The sequence below is a fragment of the Poecilia reticulata genome, chromosome 4 (assembly GCF_904066995.2).
Source record: "Poecilia reticulata chromosome 4, P_reticulata-male-v2, whole genome shotgun sequence".
In the NCBI taxonomy this organism is placed as follows: Eukaryota; Metazoa; Chordata; class Actinopteri; order Cyprinodontiformes; family Poeciliidae; genus Poecilia; species Poecilia reticulata.
Window position 1 is genome coordinate 28,153,330 of NC_088833.1, and position 23,117 is coordinate 28,176,446.

The following is a 23,117-nucleotide window of genomic DNA, read 5'->3' on the forward strand; positions in this document are numbered from 1 at the left end:
TCACTGTCACGCTTCTAATCATGTAAATCGGGAGAGCTGGCAGGTTCTTCAGAGCGCATGTATTCAGGAAATGCAAGCAGAGAGCGGCGTGTCTCGTTCATGTGATGGACAGGAAGTCTTGCAGAAATAAGAGGAGGAAAATGAGTTGCTCGCAAACCACAGCACAGGTCACATGACGCGAAAACAGAACTGCACGGAGAGAAGTTCACTTGAGCCCGTCGGAGGTTTCTGGCCCTCAGCAGGCACTTTCACAGAGCCGAGAGGGACTTCTACTTTTCACTCGACGCCGCAGCTCAAGAGCTCAACTCAATCGCAAAGCAGCAGCCAAAACGTTCACAGGCAAATCAAAAGGGCACAGAAAAAAAACACTGAGTCAGCTGTTGGCTCATTTGTAGTTTTTATGAGAAGAATTAAGCAAATTCATTGCAGAGTATAAAAATAAAACAGTTACAAGTTAAAGGATCAGAAAGAGCACTACTTGTGAAATTTGTCTCAAGCATAACAGCGGTTTGCAAGTTTCATGAAGTCAGACGGTGTTGTGTAATATTGTAGCAGAAACGCAGACTATAGCAAATTTAAGAAGCTGAAAGAAAAAATGAAGAGTATGTTTATATACAATAGTAATTTGTCATATTAGCCTCCTGCAGATATCAGTAAATCTCTACACTACTTTAATTACATCATCACTGGTTAGTGTCAGAGCCGGCCCAAGGGATAACCGACATTTGAGATTCTTCGGTGCCGGCCTGAAGCCTCCAAAGAGAAATTAAAGGTCAACAAATGCACAGTTTGCATATTCTGTACAATTTTAAAGTTACCTTAACAGAATCATATTTTAAAGGTGTTTTCACACCTGATAGTCCAGTAGACTCGGTTTGATTTGGGAGCAAAACGGCAACATTTGTTACATTTTTCAGCTGGTGCCGTAATGGACTCAAATCAAGAGTTTGAAACTCCAAAAATTTGGTCATGAATGAAAGTATAGACACTTGATTTTTCAAAAAAAAAAAAAAAAAAAAAATCCAGTCAGAGACCCCAAGCTTCTCACAGTTTCATTGTGCTTTCCTGTCTGGATTAAATACTCAAGGTTGCTAAGCTAAATACACATCAAACCACACTTCTTACAATAATGAGTGTCTGTTTCATTTGGCTTACAGAAAACACATGTTAGAAGTTGAATTCACAGTCACCATTTCTTCTTATTATGGTCAACGGCCATGACGCCTGGTCCTGTTTAGTCCACAGTTCATGGGAAGGTTTGGTTTCCTTTTCCAGTGTTTTGATATTTAAATAAGTTATCATTTTCATCACATTTACTGTGGTGAAAATGGCTGTTGATGACAGATTGTTCTCTGATGTACGGTAAAAACAGCTATTCCTCCTTTTCTTCCAAATAAGTCACACATGACTAGGAAGTGAGATAAAGAAACAGAAACAAACAAAAAAAGACATGTTTGTGACCGCATGACAAATTCTGACTATGGTGATCATATTGCTAGTTGTTCCTCTAAGATGTTGAGGCTATGAAGTCACAGAAAATACAACATCTTTTCATAGGTTTCCAATGTAAAACAATGGGAAAACCCGTCTCAAAAACAAAGGGAAAGACATTAGATATATGATTGAAACCATACAAAACATGCAAAAATCTGTTACCATGACAGTTTTGACAATACATGTTGACTCTACAGTTGTAATAAGGTACATATTTAAAATAATAATAATAAAAAAAACTTTCCTACAGAAGGAAAATGCATTATATTCAACACTAGAATCATTGGCCTCTGTCATAAAACAGATCCACCATAGCCCCTATTCATCAGACCCCATTCAAGCTAATCATGTTTTTAAAATCAATAAATGAAGCTGACTTTGCTGGACCCTGGTAGAACCCGGACAGGTGAATATGGAGCATATTTCTGACATTTCTCATTGTAAAAGGTGAAACGTATCAGAGACACAAGGCGTGTGAGGTTCATTAATCTGTTTTTAGCTTACTTCAGTGCAACTTGTCTGACGTGTCAATGTGGAAACCAGAGTCCCATTGGATTTTGGCCTCAAGTCCCACAGCCGGATCATCTCATTGTCTGTCGTCCCTACAGCAAACCCCCGAGCCATAAACCCAGCTCCTCCTTACATACGTTGACTTTTACAGCTCTGTCTCTATCCCACCTGTGGGTTTGGACAGTACCACGTTGATCATCTCCTCTTGCTACCTTCAGAAATCAAATGATGGCAAAAAAAGCAACCGAAAGTGTTTTGTGAAAGGGCCTGTAGTTGTGTCACTTTATATTATTCACAGAAAATTTCTAAATTGGACATCTCTACGCACATCGTTATTTGAAGTTGGTCAGTCATTGTCCGCATGTCATTGACAATACGTCTTTGATTAACCAAGAAATCCTCCAAATTTGACTGAAACAGACACTGAAATGTAAGATGCTTGGGCCCTTTCATCAGCGAACATCTCACTTTTTAAACAAGCTGTCTATTCAGGGTGACTTTTCATTGAAACTTTGCACAAATAGTTTCATAAGGGGTTTATTAGACCAGGTGCAGAGTGAAGCCTGGATGTTGGACTTTAGTTCATGCTTCACTCCATCCAGGCTAAGGTTCATAGCATCCATTAAGGCCTGAACAAAGCTGTTTACGACAGTCTTCCAGGTCTTTTACTCAGAACTCAGACTTGGCACTCAGCGAGCTTTCATGTGTTCCCTTTAGGTCTCCGCTAGTGGCCCCAATCATCCCTGTCTTATCTTTACAGAACAACCTCTTCAGCGTGCTTCTGAATTTCTCTGCCCCGAACAGGTACACCAGTGGGTCCATAGCACCGTTCATGCAGGTGAGGGAGGAGGTAAGGCGATTGGCCATGCTCAAGGCTCTTCGTGTTTGGCAGGATACGTCTGGGTCGTTGTAGCCAAGGATGAAGGTGACTCTGCTCAGATGATAGGGCAGAAAGCAGACCATGTAGATGAGAATGACGGCACCAATGGTACGCAGGGCCCTGAGTTTTAGGGCAGGCTCCAGCCTGGAGCCCCGGTGCAGGCTGTGGATGATGAGCAGGTAACAGGATAGGGTGACAAGGAAAGGCGGGGTGAAGGCTACAGCCAGAGAGACCAGCGCCTTGTGGGACACCTTCTCTCTGTACAGCTGCAAGCACACCGTTGTGTTGTCCACCTGTGCTGTCTGATGGGTAACCAGCAGTGGCGCCATAGAGAGTGTGACCAAGACCCACAAGGAGAAGCTGATGATGTGAGCATAGCGACCTTGGCGAAGCTTCATTGACCTTACAGCATGAACCACAGCCAGGTAGCGGTCCCCTGCCACGCAAGCCAGAAAGTACAGACTGGCGTACATGTTGACATAGAACAAAAAGCCCACCAGCCTGCAGGGGACCTCACCCAGCGGCCAGTGGCCGCCGGTGAAGTGGTAAATTGCTCTGAGTGGGAGGATGACCACATAAGATAGGTCTGCCACTGCCAGATGAACCAAGAAGATGTTAGCAGGGCAAAAAGCCCCACGCTGACGAGAAAAGATCCAGAGAGCAAGACTGTTACCACCAAGGGCCAGGATGAAGACCACCATGTAGAACCACCCAAACAGCTGGTTCTCTATTGCTGTCTCTGCTGGTGCACAGCTCTTAGATGACTGGTTTGAGAGTAAAGATGCTTCTGCAATCGTGGCAGACTCCATTTTTGGTTCCTGAGGAAAGAGAAAAATTGCATTAAGTTTCACAGAAAATTGCAGTTTGTATTTTTTTTATATTCGCAGAAGAGATGAGTGTTGTCTTTTAAACCACTAGAACATGAATTTGGGTTAAGTCAAAAAAAAAGTTCAGTCTTAGGCTACAATCACACTGCAGCCTGAAGTGACCTAAATACAATTTTTTTTGCCCATATGCAACTTGTATCTGATTGGATCTGTGTCTTTTCATGACACAGATCCAATTTTAACAACTGCAACCGTGGCATCTTGGTTATGCGGTCCTAAATCTGATATGTAATCTTTTCAAATGTGACCAGTGTCTGTGCGGTCAAGTCACATTTATCCTACCTAATAGTGACCATTGACGCTCAACAAATGTCACTATTCTGTGTCTTAATATGCGCAAGTGTGAAGAAAAACAACAACCGTGGTGGGAAATAATGCAGATCAAGTTGTTAATGTTGGTGATCGCTCTGGTTGGACAACAACTTTTCTTCCACAACCTCTGAGCACGTTAGCTACATTACTAACGTGCTCTCCAGCTCACACAGGAGATACAAATGTGAACAACCATGCAAAAAAATTAAATAAAATCACAAAACATTGGATTTGAACATTAAGGCCTGCAATGTGAACATAACCTTAGTATTCTAGGAGCAAACTAACTTCGTGACAGGAAGCCAAGCTAGTCCAACTGTGTCCAATCAGAGAGACAACAGGCAGGGAGCATGTTTGGAACTGCACCAGACTCACAAGGTAACAATAGATGGTAGTGTCCCTGGTTAATGTGCCAGTGACCTCAGATGATGTAATTGCTTTGTTCTGACCATTAAAGTTCCTCTACAAAGCCCAGGAAGTCAGCCCAGGTCATTAGCTCTTTGCTTTTCTTTTTGTAGCTTAACTGGCTCTGGCTTCTAACAACTGATTTATATGAGCTGGTAAGTAGGAAACGTGGCTTTTCTGGAAAAGATATCACTCTGCTACAATGAATTTCAGTCAGTTTATTGTAGGATGTGCCTCCCTCCATAGCCTCCCCCTTTACTCGCACGCGGAGCTCCAGACATGCGCAGTGGTTTCCTCTGAGCGGGAGAAGATGTCTGTCTAATCGTCAGTAATATAATAGCGCTGCATAAATCATAAGATATGGCGACATGTAAAATAAGCAGCGCTTCGCTTTCACAGACGGTGAGGACTTCGTCCACCTTTTAGTGTCACTTGGAAGGAAAGCTTAAAGAAAGGTAAGATCTGTGGACGTGATGCTTGCTAAGCTAGCTGTACAGAGACGCATATGTTGCATCTGTAATGAAAAAAAAGTTGTCACTCATGCATTGAATTATTGTGTGGAGGTGTTGATGAGGTGTTGCATTTATGGGATAACGCTGTGACCAAAGTCTGCAATATAGTGATATGACATTCAGGAACAAACCGATTCTTCTGGACGGATCTTTACTGATTACATTTATTTCAGCTCTAAGTATTTAATATCTACGTGTTTTATGGGAATGTGGATCTTTCAGATCAATTTGAGAAGCAATTTTGATAGGTAAAACTTAATTTTTTTGCGTCACGTAGCGCAGGGTGCTGGTCTTGACTTGGTCTTGGGTAGGTGGACTTGACTACAACTCTGCTACTGGCTCCTCGGTTGCCTGTCCTCTCCCACCCACCTTCTTTCCATCCCCTTTCTGTTGGATTTCTTTCAAAAGAAAAGCCACTAGTGGCAAAAAAAAGTGAAGTTCATGCTATGTTAGGACAGGAGACCAGATGTTTCCATCCCTGAAATTATGATGCATAGAATCACATATCTAAACTAAACTATGTTACAGAGTAAACATAATAAAAACATGCTTTATCTGTGGCATTGTTCATTAAAATGGCACATTTATAATGTATTAAAATTAAAAACGATCGGTTCACTTAATGATATTGTATTAGGGATTCAGCAAGTACTTTTACTTTTAATACTTAAGTATTTTTAAAAGCCAGTACTTTTTTACTTTTACTTAAGTACAAATGTTAATGTGGTAGTTTTACTTTTACTTGAGTACATTTTTGTCTGTGTATTTGTACTTTTACTTAAGTACATTCTTTGAGTACTTTCTCCACCACTGGTTCTCAGTAATAACTTGTGTGCTTGTAGTGCACATTTTTTTTGGTTGTTGCTTTTTAGCTTCACATTACAACTGATTTGCTTGATATTTTCCTTGCAAAAACCCGATACCAAAACATGTCGGATAGAACCGAAACCTTATCTTTGAATGGATTTCTGTTTTATGTAAAAGGATTTAGGTAGAAACAAAATTTTTATTTGCATAAAACCTGAAGTTTCAAACGTTCCTCTGTTCAAAGGCTCACGTGTGTTCTCCTCTTGTGTGTACAGGAATTATTCACCGTAAACATTAGCATGAAAAGGTGCAATTCAGTGAACATTTAGTGTTCACTCATCATTGATATGAATTTCATATTAATGTTTATTTATCTGGGTGGAATCATTATATATATATATATATATATATATATATATATATATATATATATATATATATATATATATATATATATATAATTGTATAATTGCTTCTTTGTGTGCTTTGGAGTGTCTGTGCAGATGAACTTTTTTGCAAAGCGATAAAAGCTGGTAGCTCTTGCATTGCTACAAAATAGAGCCATGTTTCCCTCAGCCCACTGGCTGCAATGTTGATACTGCGAGATGCCACCAGACCTAAATTCTGAACATCATGGTATGGAGTCATCCCAGTTTTCCATGTCTGGCGCCTCCTCACCCTGACGCTCATACTGATAGAAGGAACCACAGAGCTCTGTTAAGTTAAAGCTCATCTTCTGAAGTTGGGATATTTTTCCTCCAACAGATTCCAGAGGAATCGCCTCAAACCAGATGTTGAATTGAATTTTATTTCAATGTCATTTATTTGTGAATGATAGCTCCTCATTTTCAACAGTAAAGCTTTAAGTTTAAAAAAGGTTATCATTAAGTTTCATCAACATCAATATTTCCACTAAATAAGAGGCAAAAAAAATTGTTTGATAAAGGAAAAGCCTCAGACTCTGAGCCCGACAGCACCGAACTATTTTTTTAAAAATATTGGACAATTAATTTAATTTCACATAATTGTCGCGGTAGAAGCCATTTGTTTGTTAAATACGTAATGAAACATATTTATGTTTGATGTTTGTTGTGAATGACATATACTCATTCACAACAAGCTGTCAATAATTTTTGTCCTGTGGGTCAAAATTCTCAAACCTGGTTCCTGCTGGCTCTCTGACACAGCTAAAGACATGTTTCGTAATGTTAATTTAATTTGGTAAATAAAGTGTGGATTATTTTCTATAAATGTATGTATCAGTGGGCTTTTTTTGTCGTAGCCAATGTGATGGACTGTGATAAATTGGGGGCTTGTCCGGGATTTCAACCAGGATATTTCGCAGGTAGATATTGGCATTTTCAATGCAAGATTTTAATTTGTTGGTAATAATTTTGCACTAATTGAAAAATAAAGTCTATCTGCATCAATCATCTGTGAATATTGGCCGAATTTGTATCATTTTTAGTTTGCAGTAGGAGGCTTGTAGAACAGGGGTGCAACATTTTTTTAGACCAAGATCTTTTTTGTCACCATCCGGCAGAGATCTACCACATCGACACAAAGATATAAAAGTTGTAAATGAAACTCTATTAACTTATTATATATGAAAAAATATACCTGGTATAGCAGACATATTAAAGTGATAGAAAACTTAATGCAGTTTCTTCCTCAGTGAGATTCTGACACTGGGAGCAGGTTACTGGTTTCTCAAACAGAAGCTGGTTGTAAACCTGAGGCCAGCAAATATTATTATGGTAGATCTGAAATTTTGTTTGATTACCTCAATATGAGAAATTTCGACTCATAGGAGGAACCACAGAGCTCTGTTAAGTTAAAGCCACATATTCTGAAGGTTTCCTCCAACAGGTTCCAGAGGAATCACCTCAAACCAGATGTTGGACTGGAATTTATTTCATTGTCATTTGTGAATGTTAGAGCCTCATTTTCAACAGTGGAGCTATAAAGGTTGAAAAAGGTTATTATTTTGGAGAAAATCTCATCAACATCAATATTTCCACTGTGAAGCTTTACTGATGGTTTTATGAGGTTTAATTCCTTCAAAAGCACATCCCATTCATTGTAGCATTGAAATCCACAATCACCACTGTTAAGAGCTGAAAAACATATAACATGTGTAACTAATTGTTTTACAATGTTTCCATTCATATGTTACTTTAAGTCTATGCCAAATAAAAATATTAACAGACAGAATACGCTTTAAAAGTAAATACTTTTTACAATCAACACACCTTTTGACTTTTCAGAGGGGCTGCCAGTATGAAACAATGTTGCTCCATTAAAAACAAAGTACTGTACCAACTGCTGTAACTTATTAAAGGTAACTTGAAATTCACCAAAACACTTTCAAACATTCTTTGTGGGACTGAACATTGTGTTCTCATGTGTAGACACACCTAAAAAAAAAATAAAAGAAAGAAACACCCACACACACTATTGTCCATCGGTGGGAAATCTCCACTGTCCACTCCTCTTTTCTTCTGTTGTTGTAGCTGGACACCAGCTCAGCTTTCATCAGCAGGTCACAAAAAGTCTGACTTTAATCAGTCTGAGGCTGTTTCTGTAGCATTTATACAGAATCCAACAGCAATACTAGAACATGTGTAACTAATGAGCTCGTCAAAAAAATAGAGGGAAATCAGGGGCTTGTTTTTGCAATGGCATATTAGAGTCATTGTAGATAATGAAAAAAACGGGAGTACATTTCTGCCAAAAAAACAAAAATTTTTAGATTAATGTTTCCAGAAGATTTCTGAGATTGATCTCAAAATTTCTTACTTTTTTGGCAGAAATGTGCTCCTTCTTTTGTTTTCTATCCTCACTGGCCCTAATACGCCGTTCCTCACTTTTTGGTCCATTTGGAGCCAACCAGATGTAGCAGTGTGGCTCTCAAAGAGGAAAATCTCGGCCAAGACTCAGACTCTGTGCTTTCATCCCTCCTTAAAGAAAAGAATTGCAGCCCCGGCGGTGGAGGAGGTGGAGGTGGGAAACAATCCGGACGCGGAACAGTGGAGCAGAAAAGCCTGAATACATGCATCTCTAAGAGATAATCCTGAAGAGAACAAAACCAGAAATTCGCTTTCACCACAGCAATCTAGTTAAACTGATCTGTGCAGACGCACTCATAAGGAGAGCTGACCGAGCATTCTGGTCTCCAGTCGACTAATCTGTAGTATGTGTAATCTGACACTTTGACTGGAATACTGTAGAGTAAAAGGAGGAATCTGACAGATACAGTTTTATTCAAATATGAGGCGGATTAACATCCCTAACTGTCTTCTATGTCTAGAAGAGAAATAGAGTTCTAGAAGTTGAGGTAAAGCTATGAAATCCATCATTTGTGATGTGAATCTGTGTAATTGAATCATTTATTGAGAGGCATGCTCAGATCCTGGTCCATCAGTGGAGTTTGGTTGATGCGGTCCTTCAGTGAGTGTAAGAGAACCATCAGCTGCTCGGCTAACAATTCAAATTAGAAACCAAAACTTAAAAGATGTGGAGGGAAATACATGAGCAGCCAAGCTGGAGTCGAAAACAACAACAACAACAACAACAACAACAAGCAGGAGAGGTTGGTTTGTCCCAGCAGCCCGCAAACAGAGAAATGGAGCAACGCTTCACGAACTGAAGAAAACATTTTTATTTCATCTGGATACCGGGGACACGGACCGTTTCTCAAATGATCCTCAAGAACTAATTTCTAACCCGAGTAGATTGTAAAACACGGTGGCTCAAGCATCATGATACGTCTGCTTTTCCTCAGCCTATTTTTGACATGTCAGGAATCACAGTAAAATGCAGAAAAGGAGCGACTAGGCATCATGGAGCGACTAGGCATCATGGAGCGACTAGGCATCATGGAGCGACTAGGCATCATGGAGCGACTAGGCATCATGGAGCGACTAGGCATCATGGAGCGACTAGGCATCATGAGCGACTAGGCATCATGGAGCGACTAGGCATCATGGAGCGACTAGGCATCATGGAGCGACTAGGCATCATGGAGCGACTAGGCATCATGGAGCGACTAGGCATCATGGAGCGACTAGGCATCATGGAGCGACTAGGCATCATGGAGCGACTAGGCATCATGGAGCGACTAGGCATCATGAGCGACTAGGCATCATGGAGCGACTAGGCATCATGGAGCGACTAGGCATCATGAGCGACTAGGCATCATGGAGCGACTAGGCATCATGGAGCGACTAGGCATCATGAGCGACTAGGCATCATGGAGCGACTAGGCGTCATGGAGCGACTAGGCGTCATGGAGCGACTAGGCGTCATGGAGCGACTAGGCGTCATGGAGCGACTAGGCGTCATGGAGCGACTAGGCGTCATGGAGCGACTAGGCGTCATGAGCGACTAGGCGTCATGGAGCGACTAGGCATCATGGAGCGACTAGGCATCATGGAGCGACTAGGCATCATGGAGCGACTAGGCATCATGGAGCGACTAGGCATCATGAGCGACTAGGCATCATGGAGCGACTAGGCATCATGAGCGACTAGGCATCATGAGCGACTAGGCATCATGAGCGACTAGGCATCATGGAGCGACTAGGCATCATGGAGCGACTAGGCATCATGGAGCGACTAGGCATCATGGAGCGACTAGGCATCATGGAGCGACTAGGCATCATGGAGCGACTAGGCATCATGGAGCGACTAGGCATCATGGAGCGACTAGGCATCATGAGCGACTAGGCATCATGGAGCGACTAGGCATCATGGAGCGACTAGGCATCATGGAGCGACTAGGCATCATGAGCGATAGGCATCATGGAGCGACTAGGCATCATGGAGCGACTAGGCATCATGGAGCGACTAGGCATCATGGAGCGACTAGGCATCATGGAGCGACTAGGCATCATGAGCGACTAGGCATCATGACGACTAGGCATCATGGGGCGACTAGGCATCATGGAGCGACTAGGCATCATGAGCGACTAGGCATCATGAGCGACTAGGCATCATGGAGCGACTAGGCATCATGGAGCGACTAGGCATCATGGAGCGACTAGGCATCATGGAGCGACTAGGCATCATGGAGCGACTAGGCATCATGGAGCGACTAGGCATCATGGAGCGACTAGGCATCATGGAGCGACTAGGCATCATGGAGCGACTAGGCATTATGGAGCGACTAGGCATCATGGAGCGACTAGGCATTATGGAGCGACTAGGCATCATGGAGCGACTAGGCATCATGGAGCGACTAGGCATCATGGAGCGACTAGGCATTATGGAGCGACTAGGCATCATGGAGCGACTAGGCATCATGGAGCGACTAGGCATCATGGAGCGACTAGGCATCATGGAGCGACTAGGCATCATGGAGCGACTAGGCTACAGAAACCAAACTATGATGTTTCTGAGAAAAAAAATATGAGGGAACTGTGGGATACAGGCTGGAAGACCTGACCACAGGTTTGACAAGTTGATTGATTCTGATAGTAAATGCAACATAACGAGTGATTTGATTATTTTTCTTTGGATATATTACTTTTTCTTCCCTTTCTCATTTTTCTTATTTTTTTTTTTAACTTTCTAACAGAAAGTGTGGATCTCACTTTGAACCCAATACATTACAATCATAAAGAGCCAAACATGGAGAAGCAGCATCCAGGTTCTATTCACATCAAATCTGGAACAAACTTCCTGAAAACTGCCAATCAGCAGAAACCCTGAGCTCCTTTAAATCAAGGATAAAAACCTTCTTGTTCAGAGTTGCTTTTTGAATCATAATAACTGGAACATTGTTCAACATATTTTGACGTTACTAGTTTCACACTTGTTTATGTTTTGATGTTTTCACTACGTAAAGCTCTGAACTACCTTGATGCTGAAATGTCCCACACAAATAACTGATTAATCAGAAACAGAACATAAAAAAAAAAACTTTTAAAGACTTAAAAAAAAGTTTTTCTCAGTTATTCAACTGAGAAAATACTGATGCACATAGTTATTGTGGAAGCAGATGTGATAAAGTCAGAAGCTGAGCAGACTTACCGGTTGATATCCTGAGTGTGCGGCGGTTGGTGCTGGAGCAGGGAGCCCTGACTGAAGACCAGGAGTTCATGTGGCGCTCCGTGGAAGAACTGATGCTCTGACACGAGGAATGCCGTCCTATGACCCCTCTGCTCTCTCCCTCAAGACGACCCAAGGAATGAAACTGTAGCTCTTTTTGTCTCACAACAAATTTGATAACAGAAAAGGAGCCCCGACGGGGAGCCTTTCTCCTGAACCCTGACCCCACCCTTTCTCTCCGCATCCCCTTCTCCTCTGAGAGCCACTTGTGCGCTCCACAATAGCTCGAGTCAGAATAAGAGCCGCAGTTCGGCAACGGGGGGTCGGGCAGGGGAGGGGGGAGGAGAAGAATGGCATGCCTCAGTCGGGTAGGACGCCATGGTAACCAGGGCTGGTGCTGCAGCAAGAGCCTTAAACATGAACTCCACACACACACACCCTGCTGAAGAGAAGAGAAGATTTGGAGTTGTTAATTGTGGAGTTTATGACTGAGTCTCAGAGATGATCTTTTGTGGACGGCCTCCTGCTCCACAGGGCATCGAGGGGTGAGGAGAGAAATAAAACTAGCACAGGAAAACACAAAATATTTCTAATTATGGCCCAGTTTATAGTGCAAATACCTTAGTACACTTGAAATAAGACAAAAGTAACTTAAAAGTAACTTTTCGGCAAGATACAGGAACTAGTTTTAAGTAAATAATTGATGAAAACGTGCTCGACCCACTCAGATTATTTCCGTTTCACATTCTTTCGTAAGTGAGTTAATTTGCCAGTGTACTTTAAAACAAAAATCAGTATTAAGGTTTATTTACTCAAATTTGAGTCCCTATTTGTAGCTGAAAAGTTACTTGAAGTTATTTTTTGTCTGATTTCAAATGTATCAAATCCTTGGTGAGACTTTGTGTTTCTGCAGTGTTCCAGGGGCAAACAGAGGCCCTTGTTGCCCTTTTGCCTCCTGGGGGCATCTTGAATCGGAATGCCCAAAATAATCACACAGTCGACGGACAGATGTGGAGAAAGGCCTGTCTGGCTGAGGGGGGATAATATTTCTTTCATATGTGGACTCCACAGCTGTGTGCTGCAGACATGGGCCCTTATTCTCTTCTGTATTATCCACATGCAAATGCTATTCTGCTGACTTGAATGCAGCCACTATCTGCAGAGGTCTGGAGACGGGCTTTGACATCGCTACCCCGTTAATCTGTTGCCAACTTCTAATTGGGGTGGTTGCCCCCCTCCTCCACCTTTGTTTGGCCCGTCTACTTTCTCAGTTTGGTAGCCGCGCAGCAAAAACATTTCTTTGTGGATTGGCTGATATCAAGAGCATCATTCTTCGTGCCGCTGAAAGAGGTTCAGGCAAAAATGGTTCCTCTGATGGTTCAGAGACAATGAAGAAATGATTTTATTTTTCACTATAACCCCCCTCTACTGCTTACATTGCTACATCAGGGCTATTGTAGGAAGAAAAAAAGGAGAAACATCTGCCAAAAAACAGATGTTTTGAGATTCAACTAAAAAAATTTATAGAAAGAACATTTGGAAACTTCGAGATCCAAAAATCTAAAGTTATCACCCTTAGGAGCTCAGAAAATGTCCAAGTGCTTTCTAGAAAATATCTGAGAATCTCAATTTCTTTCTATTTTTTGGGTGGAAATTTACAGTTTTTTTCTATGTACAATAACTCTAATACACCATCATAGATTTCAGAAACTGATCCAAATACAAGAACTTCTAACAGAAATTATACATCTGGAATTTTGTTTTTAATAATAAAATTTGTCAAAAGATGCAAATATTCCCTCAAAACTGCCAAATGAGATGATATGTTCACCGGGAAGGAAAACTCGTCTGAGCAAGTGAAATCAACATCACCAGATTGAACGTCAGGTTTTATTTGACAAATTTACCAAAAGAAAAAAAAAAGAAGAACTGAAGTTAACATTTTCTCATGGGAACGCCCATTCTGAGATTTACTACTTGGACTGATTAGTAAAGAAAGCTGCTGTGAAGGGCATCCCACAGAGTTTTTAATACCACAAGACGTGTGTGGGGTATTGTGTCAAACTGTGGGGCCCCATGATGTGTGTGTGTGTGTGTGTGTGTGTGTGTGTGAGACACAGGAGCACAAGCATGTTCAGACATCTGCGTTTAAAGGAAGTGACACAAAGCTCCGGTAAAAGGAAGTGAATATTACTAAAACAGCCTGGTGGTTCAGGAATCTTTACAAAGATAGTTTTAATTAATGCAGGGGTATGTCACGTTTATTAAAAAAATAAAAAATTAAAGTTTACCATGTTGTGACGTCATACAGATAATCTGAAGAAAAGAAAAAAAAAAATCGAGCTCCTCTGCCTTCTACCAGTGCTAACTAGAAACAACCAATCAGAGCCAGAAGGAGGGCTTTAGTGCTGTCAATCATCCTCAGAAGCAGCTCATTCCCCCTTCCTCTGTTTCCCCTCACATGAACGCCAAGTGTTTTTCTGGAAAGGTAAGTTGTTTCTCTGTCATTTGCACTTTAATTTGAACATACACAAGTGTGATTGACAGCATTAAGACCCTCCTCCTGACTCTGATTGGTCGTTTCTGACTAAATTGTGTATTCAGTGCTAATTGTATTTCTTCATTTCATACAGGGGAAGGCAGAGTCAACCGGTATATATATATATATATATATATATATATATATATATATATATATGTTGCACGTCTATTAAAACGGTTGATTGAATAACTAATTGAAAGTGGAGAACTGGCTACAACCCTGAAAATCATCAAAGCGACACTTTAAATGTTTTTTCTTAGAGAATCTCTTCAAATCCATTTATGGATAGAACGAAATCATGCAGTTATCCAAAGATTCCCTGGATCATTGGGAAATGACATGAAATGGTGACTGGCTGTGGAGCTGGGGCTCCACACGCTGTGCAATCCAGAACCCAACAGACCGAGTCCAAAAGGTTAGAGTCAACTATGTCTGAGTTCCATCAAGACCCAGATATTCTGATTCGTTTTGGAAACACTTTGAAATGCTGTCAAAGGGACATTTTCCTGTGTTGTTTTATTTCTGAACAGAAAGGCAGATCAGTTGATTTAAGAAACATCAACTCAACGGTTCATTATCTTGATTGGATCTGAGGCATCAGCTCTTGGTTCCCTGTTGAAACTCAAAGCCTGATTCCTGCCAGTTTCCTGTTTACAGGTCAATCTGTTGCACTAGTGAGTCATAACATTAGCCTAGCACTGAAGCATGAAAACATCATAAACAAGAGCAAAACGTGAGTTTATTGAGAACTTTACCTGTATGTGTTTTCAAAGTTAGATTAAATGACTTTAGAAACAAATAATAAAGCTACATTGGAGCAGGACTTTGAGGTTGTGCTGTGTGTTTATCTATGGCTGCTGATCAAGTCAGACAGGAACAAGCGCAGCATGATTATTTGTAAATTGGGAAAAAACAAGATTACAGTACTAATACAAATCACATAATACTGATTAAATTCAGTGAAATGTTTTACTGCATACAGTCTACACAATACAGATTTTAATCAAGTATCAGACTGAGTCTCGATGTCTAATCCTAAATAATTCAAGGACAGAAAAAAAAAAAGAATCCTGATCAAAACATACTTAGTTCTAGTAAACATTCAAAGGAACCAGTGCTCTTCATCTTTGGGTGAGTGACGTAAACAGAGCCTTGCTTCAAATCAAAACTGAGAAACATTTGTATTTTTACGCAATAAACCTGTGACTTTTTCCACCAAACGACACTGAAATCTTGGGTAATTTATTCTGGAGCTGCAGGGCTGACTTCACAGGCTCACATGTTGTAGCGCTGGCCTCTGGTTCTCTCTCTGAGGTACATGCTGACATAGGAGGTTATCAGGTCATCCATCTTGTAGCCCTGTTCATGGAAAAAGGGAAAAAAAATGAATGCAAAGAATATAAAAACAAACTTTGTTAAAAAACCCAAAACAAAACAACCTACCAGCGACGTCTCACAGAGGAATTTGTTGCCCTTCACCAAGCTGCCGACGGTCATGTGAAAGTAGGTGCTTCCACTGCACCAATTAGCTATTTTGTTGTATGGGTGATTTGCCAGAACCTCCTTGTAAAGTTAAAATAAAACATCAGTAATTGAAGCGACGCAGAAAAACAAACATTTCTAATTGCAAATTTTGCCTTTTTGTAACCTTAGTTTTCGGGTGCAGGATTGTGAGTCCAGTTTTGCTGATGGCGATTCGCACAATATCTGGAAAATCTTGCTCTGATGTTTGCTGTTAAAAAAAAAAAAAAAAAAAGAATAGAGACAGAAAAATTTAGGCTCAACTAGTTTTTACGGCTTCAGCGGCTGTTTGCTTTCTGCTGCAAGAGCACAGCGGTGAGAGAGGATGCAGAAGCCACTGACCAATCAACTCGTCTGAACAGATCAGAGACGGAGAGTCTGCAGAACCCACCTTCACTTCAAAGAACGCGCAGCCGAACGTCGGCCAGCGACACACCACCTTCAGGAAGGCAACTTTTGCTTCCTCGACAGCCATGCTGCCCTGTTTGTTAAAGAGGTTGGTGATGTTCTGGAAGAAAAGCAAACATGTAGCAGCATTAAAAAAAGAGAGAGAGAAAAAGGAAGAAAAGAAATTGCCCCGTTTTTAATGAGGTTAATGAGTCCCTCTCCACCCCCACAGGCTGCAGGGTGAGTTCTCGCCGAGCCGTGGGCGTTCTCCTCCTCCATAATGGACATATTGTTTATATATGATCAGCAAAGCAAAGTCTCATTATAGAGAAATGTCACCATGAGCCAAAATCTAACAAAAGAATGTTGTATCTCTTATTCTGCTTTCTCACAGAGACCCTTTATAATCCTCTCCTTATTCAAGGGGAGACTTTTTTTTTTGCAAACACCCGCCCACCGTTATCAAGCTCTTATTAATGAACAGCTTATAAAGTCACAATTCATATTTTTCCACTAAGCGCATTATTTACAGTACTTAATTTGCTTAAAAACTAAGTATTAGAGCAATTTAAACTCTAGAGCAATTCAAACCCAAGGCCAGGGGGCCAAATCTGGTCCCCATCAGCTCTTTATGTGGCCATCTGGACTCCAAACTACATCAATAAGTCCCTCCAGTTTTTCTAAATTCCACCAAATTCACACAAACTCAACAAATCCTCACATTTGTTCTGATTTTACAGCACTTTTTTCTCAAAATTGGTCAAAAACATTGGGTTTAAGTGTCTGCTAGTTTTTAACATCTTTGAGTTTGAATTTTTTTGTCCATTACTTTTTTTTTGCTATGACGCTACAGCTCAGTCAGATCAGACACAGAGCAGTAGATTCTCAACTGGTTTCAAGTCTGGACTTTGACTGGGCCATTCTAAAACATGACTAAACATGAATTAGAGGTTGTTGTCCTGCTTGGATTTGTCCACAATGACTCTCTGTAACTTTAGCTAAAAACTAAAACAAATCAACAAATGTTTTAAATATTGTAACAACACTTGCCAGTTTTTAACAGTTTTTCATTTATTTTCTGCAATAATTACATTGAATTTTCACTAAGAATTTTTTTTTTCTTATTCTACATTATCTTCAATCCTACAGGGAACATAATAACTATCCAGTCTCTGTTTTTCCAAAAATGTATCTTCATCTTTATTTTAAATCCTAAAAATCAAGATAAAAATTGTGGCTCTAATTTACCACAACTAATTTACATGTATCCACATGTACATGTATCTAAATGCATAAGATGTCTTTTTTTTTTTTAAATTCCTGTGACATTTGTGACTACATTATTATTTTTTGTCTGGCCTCAAAGCAAAATTGCTCCTTAGTTTTTAAAGGTTGCTGTTTGTGATTGTAATGAGACAAATGGTTAAAAAGTTAGAGGGATATAAATAGATATCAAAGACAGAAGTTATGATATTGTGTACCAAAATAACAAAAATAAACATTGAGGTTTCTAGTTTTGCACCATAACAACAACAGATCCAGCAGGCCTCATATTCCTCTCTGCCGACCTCTGAACTCCTTCACATCCCTAAATCTATCTAACCCCTCCTCACCCCCACAACCAGCCTGGTCCTTCTACCTTTTTCCACTCGTTTTCAGACATGGCCTTCAGCTGGTCGGCGGGAACCAGCTCCTTCAACACCTTGGGAATCGTGGGGATCTGGCTTTTGTCACCGTTGACCTTTACCCTGAAGAGCAGAGAGGCAATGTTGACCATTTCCTCCTTGGTACAAACGTGATAGCCTCTCAGGTACTTGGGCAACTCCTGGAAAACAGAGAAGCAGTTGGGGTTTGTTGTGGTAGTTTACATGCAGTTGTCGTCAGAGTGAAGGTTCGTTTTGGCCTCACATTCAAATTCATCGCAGATCGTCTGTGACCCACACTGGGTCAAAACCATTCATACACCCCCGGTAACATTAGGATTAAAAACCACTTAGGAAATGGGGAGAAACCAAACAATGTTTGCAGCCACTAAACAAGATCCTGGCTGGATGTTTGACCACAAACAACTTTTAAGCAGATCGAGATTTCAAGATGGATCAATTTTGATATTTATTGGGGGAACATTTTCCAACAACCTGAGATAGGATGTACAGGGACCACCTCAAGCAGAAGTCAAAGCTAGTTCCAGGAACCTGCCCACCGACTGACCCACCTGGAGGTCAACCCGTCTTCTGGCATTACAACATGTTGGACCTTGAAAACCCTCGTCTTGTGAATTCATCATTTCTTTACCAAACCTTTCCTCCAAGGTTAAGCCAGGTGAAGTCAAATCTATAATCAGCTAATAAACTAATAATTTAGTCTCGTGAGATTTAGTGAGACATCGTCACATCCATCTCTTCCGTCTGGAAAAAGAGCCGGTCAGATAAATGAAAACACTGAACTAGTGAGTGACTCCTGCTCAGTGCTCAAACTGTTGCATTTCTTCAGAGATTTGACCTTTGAACCCACTTCCCCGAGTCAGTAGATAAATAACCGCCTCTGGTCTGTTTGGTTGAGAATATTTGCCAATGTTTTTCCACGCCGCCTTCCCAGCTGACATCCTCATTTGTGTGCGAGGTCCGATTATATTCAAAGTGGACGAGGACAGAAGCTTTTCTGCTGGGTGTAAAAACGAGTTGAATGAAGCTGGGAAAGCGAAGCTGCTCACTGAAACGCACCTGAGGGAAATGGAAGATAAGGTCAGCCTCGGTGTCTCTGCCAGGGATTACATTGAACCACAACTTCCTCATGAAGAACACGTGGTAGGAAATGCTGACCGGTCCACCTGCAGCACACAGACAGACAGAGACAGAGGGAGAGAGGAGTCTGCAGACAAATATCGCCGACCATCCAAACCTTCATTCTCTGCATGCTGTGTGGTTACCGTCTTTAATCCTCTTGGCTTGTTTGGACCAGTCGGTGATTTGTCTCAGACTGTCAAAGAAGTAGTCTGTGTCGTTCAGGCTGTGAACCTGAGATTAGACAGAGATGGTTAGACGGGTTTTAGCCTCATCAGAGAACGTAAATGTTCATTATAGAGAAAAATCTAATCCACAAAACATCATGCTCCACATCTGAGGCCAACATACGCTCTGCTATAGACGAAGGAGAAATGTTCTCTCTTCCAGTGTTAGAGGAACAAAATGATGACATTCTGTCCTCACAGATCTGGTTTTGCTTTTTTGGTGTCTGACAAACATCGTGTGAATGGTCAGACAGTGGAAAACTTTTCAGTGGAAAAGAACTATGAGGATTTCCAAAGAAACACAGAGGCCCTGTTTTTATCTTGAAACACTAAGGGTCAAAAATAATGGACAAATGTTGACCGTTCTTTTGGTCTGTGATCCAAACTCAGAGATTAAACCCTAATGTTCAGTCTTGGAATGTTATTGGACAGGAAATTTGCTTACAAGCCCCCCATACAGGGTCACAAACTACCACAACTTGAAAAACCCTGGCTGAGCAAGATCTCTGAGATTCACTGTAATGTAGTATTTAAAAAAGGCAAGTTCAAATGTCTTTTTCAAGCTATTTTTATGTAGAACATGTGCACATATATGTGTACTTTTTGTGCAACACTTGTACAAAATGATATTACCATAAAACTTTGCAATAATAATAAAAAGACTTCATATTTTCATCTCCAAAGTACTCCTTACAAAAACATCTACAATGTTGAACTTTGGTTTTTCTTTTTCCAGTTTTTCTCTGTCTGAATCTTTCAGGGTTAATTTTCAAAATGGGAATGACAAGGAAAAAAAAGTCATTTAAATCAGGCAGAACAGTGTTGATCTTTAAAAATGTAGTTCCTTGCTTAAAGTTGCCTATACCTACAGTTGGAGCAATAATTAAAATGGTTTGAAACAAACGCAAGAAAAAAGAAATTGCGGTGGGATCACCAAATCTCCATAGCAACCAGAAGTTCACAGGAAATGACCGTGAAAGGTGTGAAACTGATGGCTGAACCTTGTCGTGCGTTTTCACAAAGATGCTGAAGCCGTCGGCTGAAGCCAGCTTGAGCTTTTTGGAAATATTCTGGATGAGATCCCGGATCCTGGTGCTGGTTGCAACCTCAAATATCTGGACATCGGGAGGAGAGGAGTCTGTGTTGACATTATGCTTTCTTAAAGCCGATTTGTTTCGCTCTGCTGCGTCTCCGGTGGGGGGAGAGAGAACGTCCCGCTGCGTACCTCGTCTGTGTCGTTGGGGAAGTAGATTTTGTGGAAGATCTGGGTGCTGTTCTGCTGGATGGCGTCCACCTCCACCTGGTGCGGCGGGAGCTTCCTGGGATCAATCCTAAACACAACCATCAAAACGTTAATGCTCTGTTTATGTACGTTTGCAGTGATATGAGTTTATCTGATGGCTTGGTTTCACTAATCAGTCCCTTCAGGAAGTTGCAATGTTAAACAGAAATTCACACATCATTTACCAAATTTTGCACACTTACAATTTTCTACCAGTCATCGCAGCTTTCCCACAAATCTGACCAATCACCTTAACCTTTCCTGTATTTCCTTCTCTTCTGACCAATCACTGCAACTCAGCTGAATTTCAACCAATCCCCTCAGCTCCCTTATAATTTCACTTCCTGTTTCACGTCTCTTGAAAGTCAAACCTGGAAGATGACAGCATGTGTGCCACTGAACAGTAACTTCACCTTTTTTTTTTGTTACAAAAATAATTTTTGTAATACTGTGTAGGACTTGCTTATACTATATATAAAGTTCATGTTGATATGAAATCCTTTTGCATTTTAATAACTCAAGACACAGCTTTATTTGTTAAGGGTGCATTACAAGAATAACCCTTCTTGTAAATGTTGAAAATTTTATTTGCACTTTAAATATCAACTATGTTAAAGTCCTGTCTTTTTTTTTTTTCTCTCGAATGATTATGTGAAGTAATTTCAATCCCCTTCGCCCCCCAAGACTGTTACGGCAAAATAAAGCTTAAAAAATGTGAGGTTTTGACCGCAACTTTTTGAAAAATCAGTAATTTTAGACTGCAACAATCAGAAAAACATAAATAAATGCTAACATCCTGGAGGGACCAATACCACATTTCTTTAATCTCAAGATGAAGTTTCTGCTAACCTTCTATGTAATTATAACATATCAAAATGCTTATTTATGTAGCAGAATTAAGTCGCCACCAATCATATGTATGAAACAGCATTTACTTTGTTTTATTTTAGTGTTGTTTTTTGTTTTTTTTTATCAAAGACATGATGCTGCCACTGCTGTAATTTCTGCTTGCTGATTAAAAGCTGTATTGAAATAATCCTGCCTGGCGTCGTCATGCAGACTGTAAATAAGGTGTATTTATAGCAGAGGCTATGCAAATGCTGGATTTGGTTGGTCACCCTGGTGCAACGTTGATGCAAGGCATTTGTGTTCACAGCCTCTTCAATGGTGCAACAAGTTCTGCATCACACTGCATGTGTTTTTTTTTTCTCAAAGAAAGACAACAGCATATGAAAAAAAACACAAAAAAAACAAGACATCACAGTTAGACTTTTTCCTCCTCGCAGCCAGGAAGGCTGGTGCAGAAGCTGATGAGATGCCGGGCCAACAGTTTATGTGCTGGTGGTGCAGGACGAACCTGAGCGAGCTCTGCAGCCGCTGCAGACAGTCGGAGGCCAGCTGCTCTCTGCGCCGGGACTCCACAAACTTCTGGGCGTGTCTGAGGAGGGCCTGGCTGGGCGGGAACAGGCCGCAGCACAGCCACAGCAGCTGCCAGCCCAGCTCTATGCTGAACCTGCAGGCACAGAGGAGACCCGAGTAGAGAGCGCCCGCCTTCGTGTCCGGACCGCACGGCGTCCTGCAGCGATGTGCGCACACCTTCAGCCCGCAACGGTCTCAACTTTGACTAGGCCATTCTGTCACATAAACCTGAAACATTCTTGAGGATTTCATTGTAGCTCTGGCTGTATGTTTTGACAAGAAGTGTTTGACAAGTGTTTGCCCACCCCTGACCTAAACTGATTCAGTATTTCTTTCATTTGTCGTTTCTCGTCACAGTAAACAATAAATCAGACAATCGCATGATAAGTTAAACAAACTTAATTTCAATTTGTATGATTTATCATTTTTCTCTCTTTCCACCAAAAACTGGATGATAAAAGTCCAGTGCTTTGACTACATGATTCATGATTCATTTTATTTGTCGTTTCTGTCGTTTTCTTTATTTATTTTGGATATTTAAAATGTCTCCAAGTTTCAGTGTTAAATGCTCTTTAAAATTTAAAGTTTATTAATCTTTGAGAATGTCTTCTTGAATTACGATTATATTACTTGAAAACAATGCAATCGTTTGGTTTCTCTCACAAAATCCCTGGGAAAACACACAGAGGTCTGTGTTGGTAACTTGACAAAATATGAAAAATATCAATGTATGAACACATCCTTTCATATTAATAATAAAAAAGTGAAATCTTTTAGTTTAAAACAAGCTAACCAAAAAAACAAACAAACAAACAAAAAAAAAAAACCCGCCAAAGAGGGGTGCGACTGTTTGGACGCCAAGAAAACAGGCAGAAAAAGCAAAGACCAACCTGTTGTTGTTGCTGGTCATCTGCTTCATGATCTGGCAGTAGATCTCGTCCCGCAGCGCCTCATGTTTAGTGGGGGGGCTGAAGATCTGGTCGGTGAGCTCCAGGGGGCTCTGCATCTGCCTAGTGGGATAATCTCCCATGTACTTCAAGATGGGTGAGCCACAGGTCAAGGTCAGATAACGAGAAGCATCACGACCTGAGGAGAGTTC

The 23,117-nt window shown here is 40.9% G+C and overlaps 2 protein-coding genes across 4 annotated transcripts in view; both read right to left on the reverse strand.

Annotated features, from left to right (window-relative positions):
• Positions 1-385: 385 nt before the first annotated feature.
• On the reverse strand, positions 386-12,148 carry gpr17 (G protein-coupled receptor 17). The gene is made up of 2 exons (XM_008407679.3): positions 11,840-12,148; positions 386-3,702 (listed from the first exon to the last, which is right to left on the reverse strand). Exon 2 carries the CDS (start codon positions 3,691-3,693, stop codon positions 2,674-2,676), a length of 1,020 nt encoding a protein of 339 aa, XP_008405901.1. The 5' UTR covers positions 3,694-3,702; positions 11,840-12,148; the 3' UTR covers positions 386-2,673.
• A 2,968-nt stretch (positions 12,149-15,116) lies between these two features.
• Positions 15,117-23,117, reverse strand: part of myo7ba (myosin VIIBa) — a 31,426-nt gene continuing 23,425 nt past the window's right edge. For 2 of the 3 annotated variants that reach the window (XM_008407680.3, XM_081606622.1), the window contains 11 exons: positions 22,909-23,062; positions 21,957-22,112; positions 20,543-20,648; positions 20,319-20,432; positions 19,237-19,324; positions 19,031-19,137; positions 17,947-18,132; positions 16,312-16,428; positions 16,048-16,131; positions 15,843-15,962; positions 15,117-15,758 (listed from right to left, as the gene is read on the reverse strand). In XM_008407680.3, coding sequence (XP_008405902.2) covers positions 15,675-15,758; positions 15,843-15,962; positions 16,048-16,131; positions 16,312-16,428; positions 17,947-18,132; positions 19,031-19,137; positions 19,237-19,324; positions 20,319-20,432; positions 20,543-20,648; positions 21,957-22,112; positions 22,909-23,062 — 1,316 coding nt within the window. In that variant the 3' untranslated portion in view covers positions 15,117-15,674. The remainder of the gene's footprint in view (positions 15,759-15,842; positions 15,963-16,047; positions 16,132-16,311; positions 16,429-17,946; positions 18,133-19,030; positions 19,138-19,236; positions 19,325-20,318; positions 20,433-20,542; positions 20,649-21,956; positions 22,113-22,908; positions 23,063-23,117) is intronic. The other variant, XM_081606623.1, reaches the window with a different exon arrangement.

Excerpts from the sequence above, each read along its gene's own strand:
- gpr17 (XM_008407679.3), bottom strand. The coding sequence starts at position 3,693 with ATGGAGTCTGCCACGATTGCAGAAGCATCTTTACTCTCAAACCAGTCA.